This window comes from Cynara cardunculus (genome assembly GCF_001531365.2).
Source record: "Cynara cardunculus var. scolymus isolate 2C chromosome LG 12, CcrdV1, whole genome shotgun sequence".
NCBI lineage: Eukaryota > Viridiplantae > Streptophyta > Magnoliopsida > Asterales > Asteraceae > Cynara > Cynara cardunculus.
In genome coordinates this window covers 6887465-6902424 of record NC_037539.1, presented here as the reverse complement: position 1 = coordinate 6902424, position 14960 = coordinate 6887465, and the positions used below count along the sequence as shown (strand labels likewise).

Below are 14960 nucleotides of genomic sequence, written 5' to 3'. Positions count from 1 at the left end.
ATCCACACGTTCAAGAGTGGTTGTTACCGGTGTTATAAAACAACTTATTATAAGTTAGAATAATTCGTATTTCTTTATGTTTGTTCTCCTCTAATGGCTACTGGTTCCATTCAAATGTGCTGCAGATGATCCARAAAAGACACAACACCTACTTGCTCTTGATGGAGCTGTGGAAAGACTATCTCTGTTTGAAGCTAACCTGACTGAAGAAGGATCTTTTGAGTCTGCAGTTAATGGCTGTGAATGCCTCTTTCATACAGCATCTCCTGTTTTATTTGCAGTTGATGACCCACAGGTTGTTTTTTCACTATTTTGCTCTCAATGTTCTGTTCCTAAATGTTGGTATAAGTTTTAAACCATGTTGATGAGTTCTAGATTGGTATCTGAATATGCACAGTCACCTGAAGATTTGGTTGATGTTTATGCTTTTATTGTGATTATATTTATGATGGTATCGGCTGAATCGGCTGTGTCTTGAACCTTTGAGATCTCCGTAAGTTGATGGTTCAATCACACCTGTTTATGCAGTCTTTCGCTATGAATTATTCGTCGTATTGTGATTCTGTCACCACCCTCACCAACTGTTTGTAGAAAGCTCAGCTCTTCTCATTTTCCTCCAGGCACAATTGCTAGATCCTGCAGTGAAGGGAACACTTAATGTTCTTAACTCAGCTGCAAAAGTTCCATCTCTCAAGAAAGTGATCTTGACATCTTCCATATCTGCAGTTGTGTTTGGTGCTAAACTTCTGGAGGGTGGTGTTGTGGTGGATGAAACCTGGTTTTCAGATCCAGTAATGTGCAAGCAAAATAAGGTATGGTTGCATAAAACTTGAGTCTGTGGTTCTTTTCTAGCAGTCACACATCAAAATATGCAGTTTTACAACTAAATTTGTGTAAACAGATTGTGTTTACATCATTGCTTGTAGTTTCAAGTCTAAGAATCATTCAGCAAGATTCGGGATTATTATCATTCAGCTACGAATGTTGTAACTAATCGAGGGCTTAATATTTTTCAGTCATGGTATTCTCTTTCGAAGATCCTGGCTGAAGATGTCGCGACCAAATTCTCAAAAGATAACGGTTTGGAGTTGGTGGTAATCAACCCTGGCTACGTGATCGGTCCTTTCTTACAGCCAACTATCAACCATACTTCCAAGGGCATCATAAGCTTGATAAAGTCCGGTAATTTAACATTCATAAGCAAGATCGATCCGAAGGTTGGACCTATGTAGCAGGCCATGTATTCACGTGTAGGAAAAAGTTATTATGCTTAATGGATACCGTAAAAGGATTGGGTAGGGAAAACTTGTTTTGCAGCGTTTGGCATGACTGTAAAATGGGACAGGACAAGACAAGACCTGAGTGAGACAAAAATGCATTTTTTTTTCTATCCCACCAAAATAGGTGGAACTAAAATCCTACACCCTTAAAACGTTCCACAATTCTTTCATCCGCCTACCTCACTCTCACTCGTCCTTTCCCACCCGCTTACCAAATGCACCCATAGGGGACAAGATCTAGGTACGAAGAACGTTTTTCTGGGAACCTCTTCTATAAGTAGCTTAATGCATACAGTTTCTTGAAATTGTTGTCTAGATCAGCATGGCAATGATTTGTTTCATACAATAAAGGAAGTCTTACGTTCATTAAGCTGTTGAAATCGTATATATACAGGAACGGAATTATACCCAGATCCAGATGGAATTTACATTCTTGTTGATGTGAGAGATGTTGCTAACGCACATATATTAGCATTCGAGAACCCAGAAGCTAACGGTAGATACTGCATGGTTGGGGCTGTGACTCACTATTCGGAGATGATGAAGATCTTGGACAAATTCTACCCTGCTCTTGGCCATTCCAAAAGGTAAGTATCTGTTCCCATGATTATATATATATATATATATATATATATATATATATATATAGTTGTTTACTGCGGCTTAACTAGGTTTATTGGTCTATCTGGCTTATTCGTACAGCTCATTTGGGTTGTTTACTTACGGCTTATTCGCACAGAACATGGTTTAATCACACAGATAGAAATGATGTGTTGTCCCCGTTCAGCCACAAAACTAACACCATTCAGCCACAAAACTAACACTCCTACCCCTTATTTAAAACACCGCCTCTTTCCCAGAGGAGACACCCCATCGTCGGCCTCTTTATGATTTTTTTTGTTTTAATGTTCAAATAATTAATATTGGGGGTAAATCGGTCATTTATGTTGATTCAGATAAAAAAAAGTAAACAACACCACCCAATTATCCAGACAGACAAGTTTATCCGAACAGACAAATTTATCCGTACATAACTTAATAAAAAATTTGGTAAAGAGCCCCTAACACATCAATTAAAAGTGGGCACACCTTTAGGGATCTAAGACAGGCTGAACATCAGCGATTGATAAGATAGAATTGGAAATGACAGAACATATAACATGATCACTTCACCCCTAATGAGTTGTTTATATATTTTGATTATTTTATATAGTTTATTAAATTATAATAAAATATATCATGAGAAAGTTTTCATCAAGACGATTAAAATGATACCAAAATAAAAGGTTCATGTAGGCGTATATGATATTTTAGAAGAGAACTATGTTTTATTTTAAGGTTATATTGGTAAAATATAAGTATGTTCCACCTTGTTCAGTGGGTTGGGGGTGAGGTGGAACAAGCCTGTTCCACTCATGGAATATTGATTTCTATGTTATGTTGTTCCATCAAGTGTACCAGACGCACCCTTTAAGACCCCTGAAAAAATTCCATTGGGTCAGGCAGATCTTCTCAAATCCTCCCGGGGTCTGAACCATGTTCGTTTATTATCTTGCATATCAACAAGATAACATGATACATACATGTTTCTTTTTCTCTTTTCGATATGATAATCTTTTCGTTACCAAGAAAGTTAATGTATCTTCTTGGAAACGATTTCGTGTTCATGGTGGTGATGTAACTCGAAATCACGATTATTTATATATTTTTTCCAAATTCCGATAGGTACGAAGAGGGGAAGTGTGTCGTGGCAATGCCTTATGATGTCTCGAGGGCAAAAGCGGAAGGTCTAGGCGTCGATTTTACGCCGCTTGAGGTAAGCATTAAGGACACTGTTGAAAGCCTGAAGGAGAAGAAGTTACTGAGCTTCTAAAACATCAGGTGATGTTCATATGTTTGCTTGAAATAAATGATTGAAGTCTTTATATGTAATTGGACAAGGGCAACCTGCAACTGAGAACTTCTTGTCTATTTTACTGAGAACTTGTTGCTTACTAATAAAATTTAACACTATTATTTACTTACCGAGTAAGATTTTAGTCTACTAAAACGACATTGTATGCAACAATTTACCCGGTAAGCGTTTACCATGGTAAGAGTCGTCGCCCTCACTTATCGGGTAAGACTCTTGGTCTTTGTCTCACTCTTATCGGATAAGATTCTTGGTCCTTACTATATTCATCCGGTGAGGTAATATTACTTGGTAAAAGCTTATCCAGATAAGCGTTTGGTAAGCGCCCCCTAAAACTCTTATTTTTCTCATATTTGATAAGACATTGACCTTTTTGGCTTTCAAAAAGGTTGGGATATAGTAGTTTGGCACGTGATAAGAAAAAAATTGTTTCCATGCCATTGGCCTTTGCATTGAAGGTTAATGAAAGAAATTTTCAATCTTTTTGGAGGCCTTGTTACACCTAAAGCGTTTGATTACACTGTAAAATAAGATAACAGATTATACATATATATATATATGTATATATACAAATTACAGAGTCGATGATGAGACGTATTACTTTTGTCTTTTGATGAAAATTAGAGGCACTGAGGTGGGCCCAAATTTGAGAGTCTCATTCAAAATCGCACATGTAACATGTTAAAAGACAATCATATAAAACGAAAACGCTCACCTCATTTTAGAACCTTCAAATTGCATTTTTCGTCCCTGTAGGTTGCTACAAATTTTGATTTTCGTCCTTGTAGTTGAGGAATTGCGGTTTTCGTCCCTATGATTTATTGTGTCCTTGTGATTTACAATTTATTGTTTGTTTTGGTCCGTATGGATTACAATTCTTTACTGTTTTCGTTCGTTGTACTTAAAAGATAATTTAGTCCAAGAACGAAAATAACAATAAATTACAAGACATATGGACGGAAACATAAACTATTAACAAACCACAGGGACAAAAATCATAATTTACTCTAGTATTTATATACGGCATAGTCACATATTTCTTATTTTTGTTGAGATTTGAACCTTTAACCACAAGAGTGGTGTCTGATTGGTTTAAGCTTGGCTCCAAATGTCAAAAGTACCAGAAGATCCTAGGTTCAAATCCAAGGAGGAACAAAAATCCTCTTGTGGCCACGAAGGTTCAAATGCGGTGACTCCGGGCTATCTGCAAAGCAAGTGGTCGTCCTAAGATTAGTCGGCCCTCATAACGGGTTGGATATTCAGTTAATAAATAAAAAAAAGACTAGAATTTACTGGCTGGTTTTGTTTCGACCAATAACTTATACTTCATCGAGATGCAACGATCGTAGTAGAACTAGAAACAAATGTAATAGAAATACATCATAAATTGACAACAAATCCGGTCGAACAAATAACTGGAAGAATGAAAAAAACAAAACATGGGGTTTGTTAAACAAGAGTACGCAATTTGTAAGACCTAATGCTAATTTCGCGTTTTAGAGACTTCGATATATCAGTTTCTTGACCGTTTATAAAAAGTCCTAATGCTAATTTCGCGTTTTAGAGACTTCGATATATCAGTTTCTTGACCGTTTATAAAAAGTATCCTTCGATCAATCCACTAGCCATGCCACTTCCGCTTTCAGACCAAATGATCATGGAAACGCTCATCTTGATTTCTCGTACGAAACTTTCCCAACAAAAACGTTACGCAAAGGTTCATGTACACCTTCATATACATAAAGCAGCTTTCTTCACTTTATGACCCTTTTTTAGCTCATCCATAGCTTCAGAACTCTATCCCGACCACCCGATGCTACTTTCTCACCATCCGGGCTCCAATCGACCGCGAAAACCTTAACATATGGAGCAAACTTGTTACTTTCTTTATCATATTTGTTTCTCCTGGAAGACCTTTGTTCTTATTACTCGCTCTGTCCCAAAATAAGTATCCACTTTTAAACGTAAATGGCTACTTTCTAATTCTATGCTTAATTTGGGATGGAAATGTTCATTACTCCCTTTATTATTGATAGTAAAATTGTCATTAAGTTAATTAAAAAGTGTAATAATTACATATTTCTAAAACTATGAACTTTTTTTTTAACGTGGACATCTATTTTGGGACGGAAGGAGTAACATTAATTTTCAACTCAAGACGAACGAGAGAGAACTCAAGAACGTACCTCATCTGCATGGCCCGGAAGGTCTTGTTTCAATTTTTGTGTCCGCACATCCCAAACCTAGAAAATATAACACGTTTAAGATGATACCGATTATATAATACATGTGTAAGTGCCCTACATGAATTGTCATCAATTTTACGAGAGGATTGAAGTCGATGCACCAATTTCAGTATAGTGCATGAAGGTAGGGGTGTTCATGGTTCGGTTCAGTTTGGTTAGTAAAGAAAATGTGAATCGAACCGCATGAGACAGATACCCGACTACCCGAACCGAAACCGGACCGTAGGTTGAACCGATCTGCACCAAACTGAACCGTAGGTTGAACCAAAGTAAGGCAATTATCCGCGGTATTGAAGGTGTTTCGGTAATGAAAGTATATGCTATAAAATACTCCCTTTGTCCCAAATAAATGTCCACAATGGAAAAGGCACACAGTTTTAGAAACATATAATTATTACACTTTTTAAAAAAATGAAACAACTTTAACCTTGATAAAAACAAAGAGAGTAATGAATATATCCATCTCATAATTAAGTGTAGAGTCGGAAAGTGGACACTTTTTTTTGGGACAAAATAAAAATAGAAATGTAGACACTTGTTCAGGACCAGAGGAAGTACTAGTTTCTTTTTTACATGTTCCCCGGCACATTTGGCCTCTACAATGGGTCCATGAAAAGTGACACGTCCACATGTACCGGGCAAACTTTATGCCTTTTGGCCTACAAGAGTAGCCCTACATGAGTTGATAGCACTTACGGGAGTATTTGAACATACAATATTTTTGGATATTAAAGGCATCATCAGGATATCTATAAGTATTCAAAGCTTCCTTTGAATAGTATTGCCTTATATAAACTGTTGATGCCTCATTCATGTCAAATCAATACATGCAGATACTACGGCCCAAGAGAACCAAAACAAACCAAAGGGTCATTGGCACAACGGTATTCGGGTTAACGGTAGAGCCCAGCCTCCTAGGAGGTCAAGGGTTCAAACCTCACCAATGTGAGGAGTGTGCATGAGAATTTGCCGTATATAAATATTATATACTTCAAAAAGAAGAAACCTTTCATTTTACCTTCAGCGTGGAGTCCTTGCTACCACTCAAGAGAAGCCTACTGTCAGCAGACCAGCTGAACCAAACCATACAATTCGTGAGAAGCTGAACGTCATTTATATTGATAACATATAAAAGCGAACGCAATTCAAACCTTATCTGATAAACCGGCCCAACATGACCCCGAAAGGCAGCAACAAACTTTCCAGTAATTCCATTCCATAACTTGACAGACTTGTCAAACGAAGCACTTGCGATCCATTGTCCATCAGGCGAAAAGTAAACATGGTTTACCAGCTGTATAAAGCAGAAAGATTCAGACCCAGATTAGGAAGATGCAATCTTCATTAAGAAGATTCAACATTACCCAGATTAGCCAAATGATAGAATGCATAACAAATAAAGTACTGGAACCGTCTCCACTGAAGTGTTGTCTACCAAATAATTGCTTATACAAGAAAATGGCAAACAACATTTTCATGTCACCGGCTGTGTCAACCTTGTCTCTAACATGAAAGGAGAAGAAAATGATTCTAGAATTCAATCTTATGTCATTGCTTTTGCAACGTAGCATATTGAAATAACAGGGAGAATTGTGTTTCATTTCTTATACTCCCTACGTCCAAATGACATGCATAATTATTAGTTTTTAGTTAACCAAATGACAAATTTACCCTTGATTAATATCTCTATCTTATCAAGTCTTAAATATTTGTGCATTAATTAAGGGTAGAACTGGAAACTAAGTTATCTATTTATAAAACTGGACACTTATTTCGGGACAAACAAAAATAGAAATATGGACACTTATTTCAGGACGGAGGGAGTATCATCTTACATGAGTCAAGAAGCCATGTAAACTTCTAAATATTTTCGACCAAACTCTTAATCAGAGTGAATGATACTTGCAAGTAGCCAAGTACTTTGTTCTCAACAACAAAATCAGTTTTTGCATAACACCAGTACCTGTTGATGACCCGTCATTCGAGTTTTGGGGTGTTTGCTGACAGAAGGTTCCCAGAGGAACATGGTGAAATCATCACTACCTGAAACCAACCTCTCGGGAGCATTACCCTTCATCTTGTTGTATCTTTCTAAAGCTGCCTGGTGCAGAAACAACAAGACAAAGAAGTTGTATGAAGAAAAGGTTATAATAGGAAGCAAGAGAAGACTAAAGATAGACATTGAAAGGTAGCTGTAAAGTTTGTCTTCTACGTCTGTGTGTGGTAAGTGGGATATGTTCTTACATGTGTACGCATGTGTGCCATTTGCCACAAGTATGTAAAGTCGAGAAATTATTTGAATGTTTAGGCATATTACTCGATGTTGGTATGCAATTTTGGCCACATAATGTTTACAACAAGCAAATCATATGAATTTTCAATTACTATTACTGCATCACACTACTTTCTGCATTTGATCCCCTCTTTTCTTCCACTCCATCCTGAGTAGTCTTATTCGGCCAAGAACTTTAGGTACAATATATTTCTCATAATTATATCCTATTGGGGACACTTAAACCTACCCGTTGGGCTGTTCTTTTGATTATACTTATAGTATCACACTTACATCTTAGCAGTTGCATCTTATTGGATTATTTGAACACTTTGTTTCGTGCATCTTTCTTGCCAAAGATGCCATAACAGAGTAACATCTGGCTAAATAATCGCCTTATCAGAAATCTGTTAACCATAGAGCTATATGTCAATGAATTAAACTCCAGCAAAACCTGATTAAGTTTACTCATTAACATCAACTGAAGGCTTCCTATATTCATCCTATATAGCTGACTTAAAAATCTAATGTCATCTCTTTATCATTGAGCTTAAAATGCATGTGTGGCCTGTGTCCTTTATGTAATTAATCCTCCTGATTCCAGGACTTCTATGTAAAATTGTACTATTTGATTCCCGGACTAAGATGCAACACGATTTGTTTTCCTCTTCTTAAAGGAATCACATGTATCTATACTTGTAACTAAGCAATTACCATTTCGGATGGAGGAATGATGAAACAATCCTTTCTGGCCCTTGTTGCTTTGACCCCTTACGCTGTGTTGTCAAATTTGGAGAGAAAATAAGAGAAAGGGAAGGAAAAGAAAGGAAAGGGAAACAATTTTTTTATTTGTGTTCTCGGAAGGGAAGGAAACGGAAAAAATTTGTGTTCTTGAAGAGGATAGAAAGGAAGGGAAAGATGTTTTTACTAATATAACCTTTAAAATATATTTTTTAAAATGAAAGATTGGGTAGTTTTGTAATTTTAATAATTTTTTAAAGGGTTTTAATTTCTTTCCTTTCCATTCCTTTCCCTTTCCTCTCACATTTAGGAGGAAACTTGTCATTAATTTCCTTTTGTTTCCTTTCATTTCTCTCCTTAAAAAGTTTCAAGAACAAACACGAGTTTTTTTTTACTTTCCTCCCCTTTCCCCCTCTTTCCTTCCTTCTCCTTCGTAAAAAAGGTTTCGAGAACACAGCATTAAGTCTTTAGATGGCAATTAACAGTCATGTTTGACTCTTTTGCTTGTTGGTACACTTCTTTGGTCCCTTCATTTTTACTGTTGCTGGTGACCATAGACTGACCATGGGTGATGCCAGTCTTAACAGTATTGAATTTTTTTGGGATATCCCACACTGGGAATTGTTACCTTTGTGTTGGGACAAGACAACAAATATCATGTGCAGTGACTTGTTCCCTTGTAACTCTTGTGTCAATCCTCATGCTGATAAATCATAAATGGGGACTAAGGGCCTGTTTGTTAGCAGCTTAATGAGCTTAATGCGCTCAATGAGACTCACAGCTTATTCGGTCAGCTATACATGACTGTTTCGTAGTGGCTTAATGATATAGAAAGTCGCTTATTCAATAAGCTTTCAGGGGCTGAGCTTTAGGCAAAAAGCCAAGGTTTTTTTCCAAAACTGAATCTCCCAATTAAAAAGCACACTCCTTCTATCTATGAAAAACCTCCCAAATAAAAACCTTCACAATCTATATAGACAGATAATTCACACAGACAGCTTTATCCATATAGGACTTAATTAAAAACCAACCCAACTGCCCCTAAGTAGTGGAAGTGGTGATAAATCAATATTGACATTTACAAATGAAAACAGTTGCCTACTTACCTCCTTCATCTCTTCTGGAGATGAGTATTGTTTACGCGTATGATCAAAAGCTCCAGTGCGAAGAACATACTCGGTACTTAATGCCAAAGAATTCACCCAATGTCCGTGACCCTGTTTTTTGAATTAGAAAACATAAGAGATGATGAACAATACAGACTAACATCATGCAGGATCTGTAATGGTAAATAAGGCAACTAATACATGTATAATTAGAAACTTAAATGAATTAGTTGGATGTACTTTACTTGGAGAATGAAGTAATAGAAAAACTTGACTCCATTCAACCTAACTTCATTCGATAGCAGCAGCATGAAGACAAGCTTTAGATGGACGCAGGCCAGCTAGTTCGGGTTCAAACTGACTACTTTGTTAATTTAGAATTCATGTGGATTCTAGATTGTTCCATACCATTATAAAACATCTATACAAGTACTACAATGGAAAAATATCAACTATTACCTCATTTTCCAAGCATTACTTCTGGCATTTATATTCTCATTGTTGCTCTTTTCTTAGTTTTTGATTTTTATCTTTTTAATATATATATAGGAATGGAGCACGAATAACATGACAATCTTCAGGTTCTTTCTTCTAGATATGGTATCTAGGTAGCATTTGGTATGCACAAATAAATAGAACATTAGGATGTAATCTGAAAAATGCAACGGAATGGACCATTTCTCCACATATGTGATCCCTTTAATGTGGTTGATTTTGATTCCTTTGGGAAGGGGTGTTTTCTTTCCCTTCCATCATGGAATGGAATTAAAAGTTACTACGAAACCCACATTTTTTCCTTCTGTCATCTTTGATAACACCACTTCCTATAAAAAGTTTCAAAATTCATTTAGAAATATTTTATCCTTATTGGGTTGAGCCATATATGTGAAAGAGTATACAATAATGATGTATTTGCTGAATCAAATACCATGGTCTAATAATCAAGCATTCTGATTAGTTGATGATTTTACTATCAGTTGGAAAAAAATTCAAAAATAGCTACAAAATATATTTTTTAATTATAACTTTATTTGAGATTTTCTTGATCTTTTTTGTGAGGAACGTTGTATTGTTGTAAATAAAAAATTCAACAATTTTATTAAATTATGTACTAACCAAATGTAAAATCATACATCTTTAATCTTAAAGAAAAATAAGAGTACAAACATTAATTTTTATCTTTTTTTAAATTTGCCATGGTTGATGATAAATCAAAAGAAAATACGACGACAAAGAAAATATCATACTTATAAGCACATTTTATAATCATTTATCATGATTCAGAAGACATTCAATTTCAGAAAGAAAGGAAAACTTAGAAGTGCTATAATTCTTCTTTTTGATGATTTATTGAATATCTAAAATATATTTCAAATAAACATATAATACTTCTATGTGCAATACAATTTTTCTTTCAGAACTGAATCATAATTGATCGACATTAAAGAAAATTATTTATCATTTAACAAATTTAATTCATTCCGGTTGTCTATTTATTGATACCAAACAACATACTTGAATAACTATTTACATTCCTAACGGCCAACCAAACATGATAATGGAACGTAATGGCTTATTCCATTCATTTGTCCTTCTATTCCCTTGTTAGATCTCAAAGCTTTTCAACTAAGGGTTCCTATATAACACATCAGAAAGTAAGACCTCCAGCTAGAAGCAGCATGACAACAGAAGAGACTAATAATGAGCCCAAGAACTTCTCAGAAGGTCTAAAAGAATGTGCTTTCTACGAGAAACAACTTCGATCATACCAAATAAATTTTAGGATTGAGAAAGTCAAAGTGCTTTTCCTGAAACAGGATATAGGCAGAAAGAAAGGATTGCACCGGTCAAGTCATAAAAACAGCATTATGCCTATTATCCAAACTAGTTGAATAGGATGAAACTGAGATGTACTCAATAACAAATATCAAATGATAATAACAAATGACAGAGTAGAAGCAGGAGCTGGGTACTTCTAAATAAAGCAGAAATCACTTGAGGTGGGGAGAGTTTAAGAAGGGAGTGTAGTTATACCTTCAATTCACGAATCAACTTTCCCTGAGTGGTTTCCCATACTTTGATTGTACAGTCCTGAGATCTGCAGCATGTAGAAACGCTGTATTTAAGTGTTGTTCTACATTGTAATTTTCACTCACCAGTATTCATGTACATAAAGTGAGAGGCATTCATTCCCATGCCGCGTAACGGATAATGCTAAATTACCCAGACGAGAGTGCATGAGTATTAGCGGGGGTTATACACAATAACCATAAGATAGCAGACATAGTCTGATATTCGAAAACGAGCCATCTACTGTATTAACTAATTGACATTCACAGCAGTCTCAGCAATATTCAGCATGCCAAGGCTTCGTGCAAGAGATTAAAGTATCCCACTTTTCAATACATTTAATGTTCTTAAATAAGAATTCTGCACTCTGATGGTAGATTTTTCAGGTATGACAATGCCAGAGGGATTCCCAAACAAAATGATAACTGATAGAACCATAGCAAAATTTATATATCTAAAATGGAGATTTATGGCAGATGGTGGTTTCTAATGGACTACAAATGAAGCATTTGATAGATCAAATATAAGTTGCCTATTTGTGTTCGTATATAGAAGGCTACACCTAGAAAGCTAGAATAAACTTTTAAAATGTAGTTATCCATACTATAGGCTAACAGTTCTCCCCAAACGTAGACAAACTGAATTTGACGAGATATTCTTACTAGAAAATTATTTGAACAGATCTAGTGGACCGTAACAAGGTTATAGAAGGCAAAATCAAGCCTCGAGGTGTTTTCCCTCAATGAGGCGAGGCGGAAATATATATACACCAAAATATGTATATATACTACACAAATATATATACAATATATAATACTAAATTACTAAAGGCGTTGTTCAGTGGTTCTTGATGAAGGAAAGAATGAAACCGTGAGATAGGCTGAGAGGGTGTGGAAAACATGGTTGCTTGGAGGAAGAGCATGCTTTTTGATTGACAGTAGAAAGTACTACCTTTTGGGTTATATTAAAAGTACACATGGGGGCCATTGGGCTTTGACTTGTACTATAAGAGAAGTACTACTATTGCCATAAAGCTTATAGAAAGAGCCAAAAAGAACCATCACCAAAGCAGATCATCTGAGGCGTACACCTCGACACTGCCACTCGCCTCACCGAACCAGGCGTAAGCCTCGCCCAGGGTCCAAGAGGCGCCGCCTCATGTGCAGTTCTGGGTCGCCTCGCCTCTTGAGGCTACGCCTCAAACCATTTTTGAAACCATGGATCTTAATATTGTACGACATTTGTGTTTACACATGTAAGAAAAATTGCTTGTATCAGCCGCTATATGGTGCTTGTGGAAGCTCTATGCCACACACAAGCCCATGGTAGGTCCACCCAATGGGCCCATGCAAATGGGATAGGGCTTTCATGAGCACTATTCATCACGTGGCGACTGCCAAACTAGACTATACATATGTGAATGTAAGTATGAGTATTTATTCATTTATGGGAACAAACACATGGCAGTAACAAATGAGACTGGTTCGCTTAGGAATTGGAAGAAAGCATATCATTCTAATTTGGAACAAGATATACCCTGTGTAGATGACACCATCTCCACCCCACTTCACACAAGTTACTGCAAGAGTGTGGCCACTAAGAATGATAACAGTTTTCCTCAATGTAACGTCCCATATTCGTGCATCACCATCTTTGCTAGAGGATACAAAACGACGGCATGGAGCTTTGAGATGTGCTGGTTCCCAGGAAATACCAGTAATCCATTTCTTGTGACCCTGAAATGTTGTAAATGCAAGTTTATAAATCGAGAGGAATCTATAACTTGAGAGGATACATAGGGGCCTGTTTGTTAGCAGCTTAATGAGCTTCATGGGACTCGCAGCTTATTCAGTCAGCTATACGTGATTGTTTGGCAATGGATTAATGATACAGAATGTGGCTTATTCAGTAAGCTTCTAGGGGAGAGCTTTATGCAGAAAGCCAAGTTGTTTCCAAACCTGCCCCTCCTATTTAAAAAACATGCTCCTTCCGTCTATGAAAAAACCCTCCCAAACAAAAACCTTTCCAATCTATACAGACATATTAATCCACACAGACAACTTTATCCTTACAGGACTTGATGGAAAACCAACCAAACATGATAAATCTAATGTTATATGGGAAATGGTTTGCTAAGCATTACTCAGCTCTGACAGCAAGACATGATAAATCTTTGTACAGATAAAGTGAACTCCTAAACTAATGTTATATGGGAAATGGTTTGCTAAGCATCCTGTCAACTGAAAAGTCCAATACCAGCAACATAACTAGTACAGTACTCCCACACAAAATCATACTAAAATAAACCTTTCGATTGATGGAAAAAGTAATAGCAAACGACATGTATGTACCAGCAAAAATACTAAACAAGACAGGAAATGAGACTATAAGTGTGGCATGCTTAGAAAGAGAAAATGTGATAAGTGCAAATATATACATTTTTACGTCAAAATTACCTTGAGATTAATGTCAATTAGATGCCTAAAATGTCCATTTTAGTTTAAAATGATATTTAATCTTATAAGGTCATTAAAGTTGAGAAATATATTGATTATGTGTTTGTTTTTTCTTTGGCCCAAACAGCAGCCCAAAAGCAAAGCCATAGTCCCATAAAAACAGCCCGTGTAAAAGGAAAAGAAGAGAAGGCAGCAGCCTTGTCGGTCCGAAGAGGAGAAGCAGAGCGAGAGAGAGATCGTGCAGCAGCAGAACGTGGGCAGCACATCGTGGTCGTGACGGTGTCGGCCAAGAGGAAACAGCAAAAATGGAGCAGCAGAAATCAAAGGGGGCTGTCGATTGGAGAAGGAGAGTCGGTCGAGAGGGGGCTGTCATTTTAAGAAAGGAAATCGAGAGCAGCGGAGGAGGGCTGTCATCGAGCAGTGAAGAAGAATACAGCAGGTCTCGAGAGAGAAGGGGACAATATACAAGGACTGTTCGATTGGAGAAGGTAGCAGCCGGGAGAAAGAAATCGAGCAGGGAGGCTGTCGATCGAAAGGGGGCTGCTCGATTTGGATTAAAAGCCGAGAGCAGAAAGACAGAAGCTGTCGATTTAGAAGAATAGAAAAGGGACAGCAGGTGTCGATATAGAATCAGCAGCCGAGATTGGAAGAGAAGAAGCTTCGATCAGACAGCAGATTAGCGAGGACAGCAGGTATTCGGAGGAGCAGAATTCGAGACGGGTACTAGAGGATTAGTCGAGATTTTACAAAAGATTGATCAGGACTGGATTCTTGAAGAAACAGTAAGCTTATTTCCAGATTTTGAAGATAAATTTCAGGTTTCTTCACCAATTCTTAAATTTCAATCATTTTGTAAATTCTTTTTAGTTCTAGACAT

At 36.8% G+C, this 14960-nt stretch overlaps 2 protein-coding genes across 2 annotated transcripts in view; one reads left to right on the top strand and one right to left on the bottom strand.

Annotated features, from left to right (window-relative positions):
* The window catches only part of LOC112522842 (dihydroflavonol 4-reductase-like), a 20810-nt gene extending 17510 nt beyond the window's left edge, over positions 1-3300 (top strand). The window contains exons 8-12 of the mRNA XM_025132157.1: positions 116-295; positions 621-812; positions 1017-1182; positions 1675-1867; positions 3006-3300. Of these exons, the coding sequence (XP_024987925.1) occupies positions 116-295; positions 621-812; positions 1017-1182; positions 1675-1867; positions 3006-3153 (879 nt within the window). The 3' untranslated portion in view covers positions 3154-3300. The remainder of the gene's footprint in view (positions 1-115; positions 296-620; positions 813-1016; positions 1183-1674; positions 1868-3005) is intronic.
* Positions 3301-4744: 1444 nt separating this feature from the next.
* Positions 4745-13533, bottom strand: LOC112523635 (notchless protein homolog). Its single transcript, XM_025133303.1, has 8 exons — positions 13164-13533; positions 11592-11655; positions 9558-9668; positions 7402-7539; positions 6590-6732; positions 6457-6511; positions 5379-5435; positions 4745-5048 (listed from the first exon to the last, which is right to left on the bottom strand). Exons 1-8 carry the CDS (start codon positions 13457-13459, stop codon positions 4965-4967), a joined length of 948 nt encoding a protein of 315 aa, XP_024989071.1. The 5' UTR covers positions 13460-13533; the 3' UTR covers positions 4745-4964.
* Between the last annotated feature and the right edge of the window lie 1427 nt (positions 13534-14960).

Bases quoted from the DNA above. Each gene is read 5' to 3' on its own strand.
- LOC112523635 (XM_025133303.1), bottom strand. From the start codon at position 13,459: ATGAAGCTCATTAAGCTGCTAACAAACAGGCCCCTATGTATCCTCTCA. The intron at 11,656-13,163 runs GTATATCTTGTT...TACATGCTGCAG, and splicing joins GATGGTGTCATCTACACAGG to ATCTCAGGACTGTACAATCA. The intron at 9,669-11,591 runs GTATAACTACAC...TTCAAAAAACAG, and splicing joins AGTTGATTCGTGAATTGAAG to GGTCACGGACATTGGGTGAA.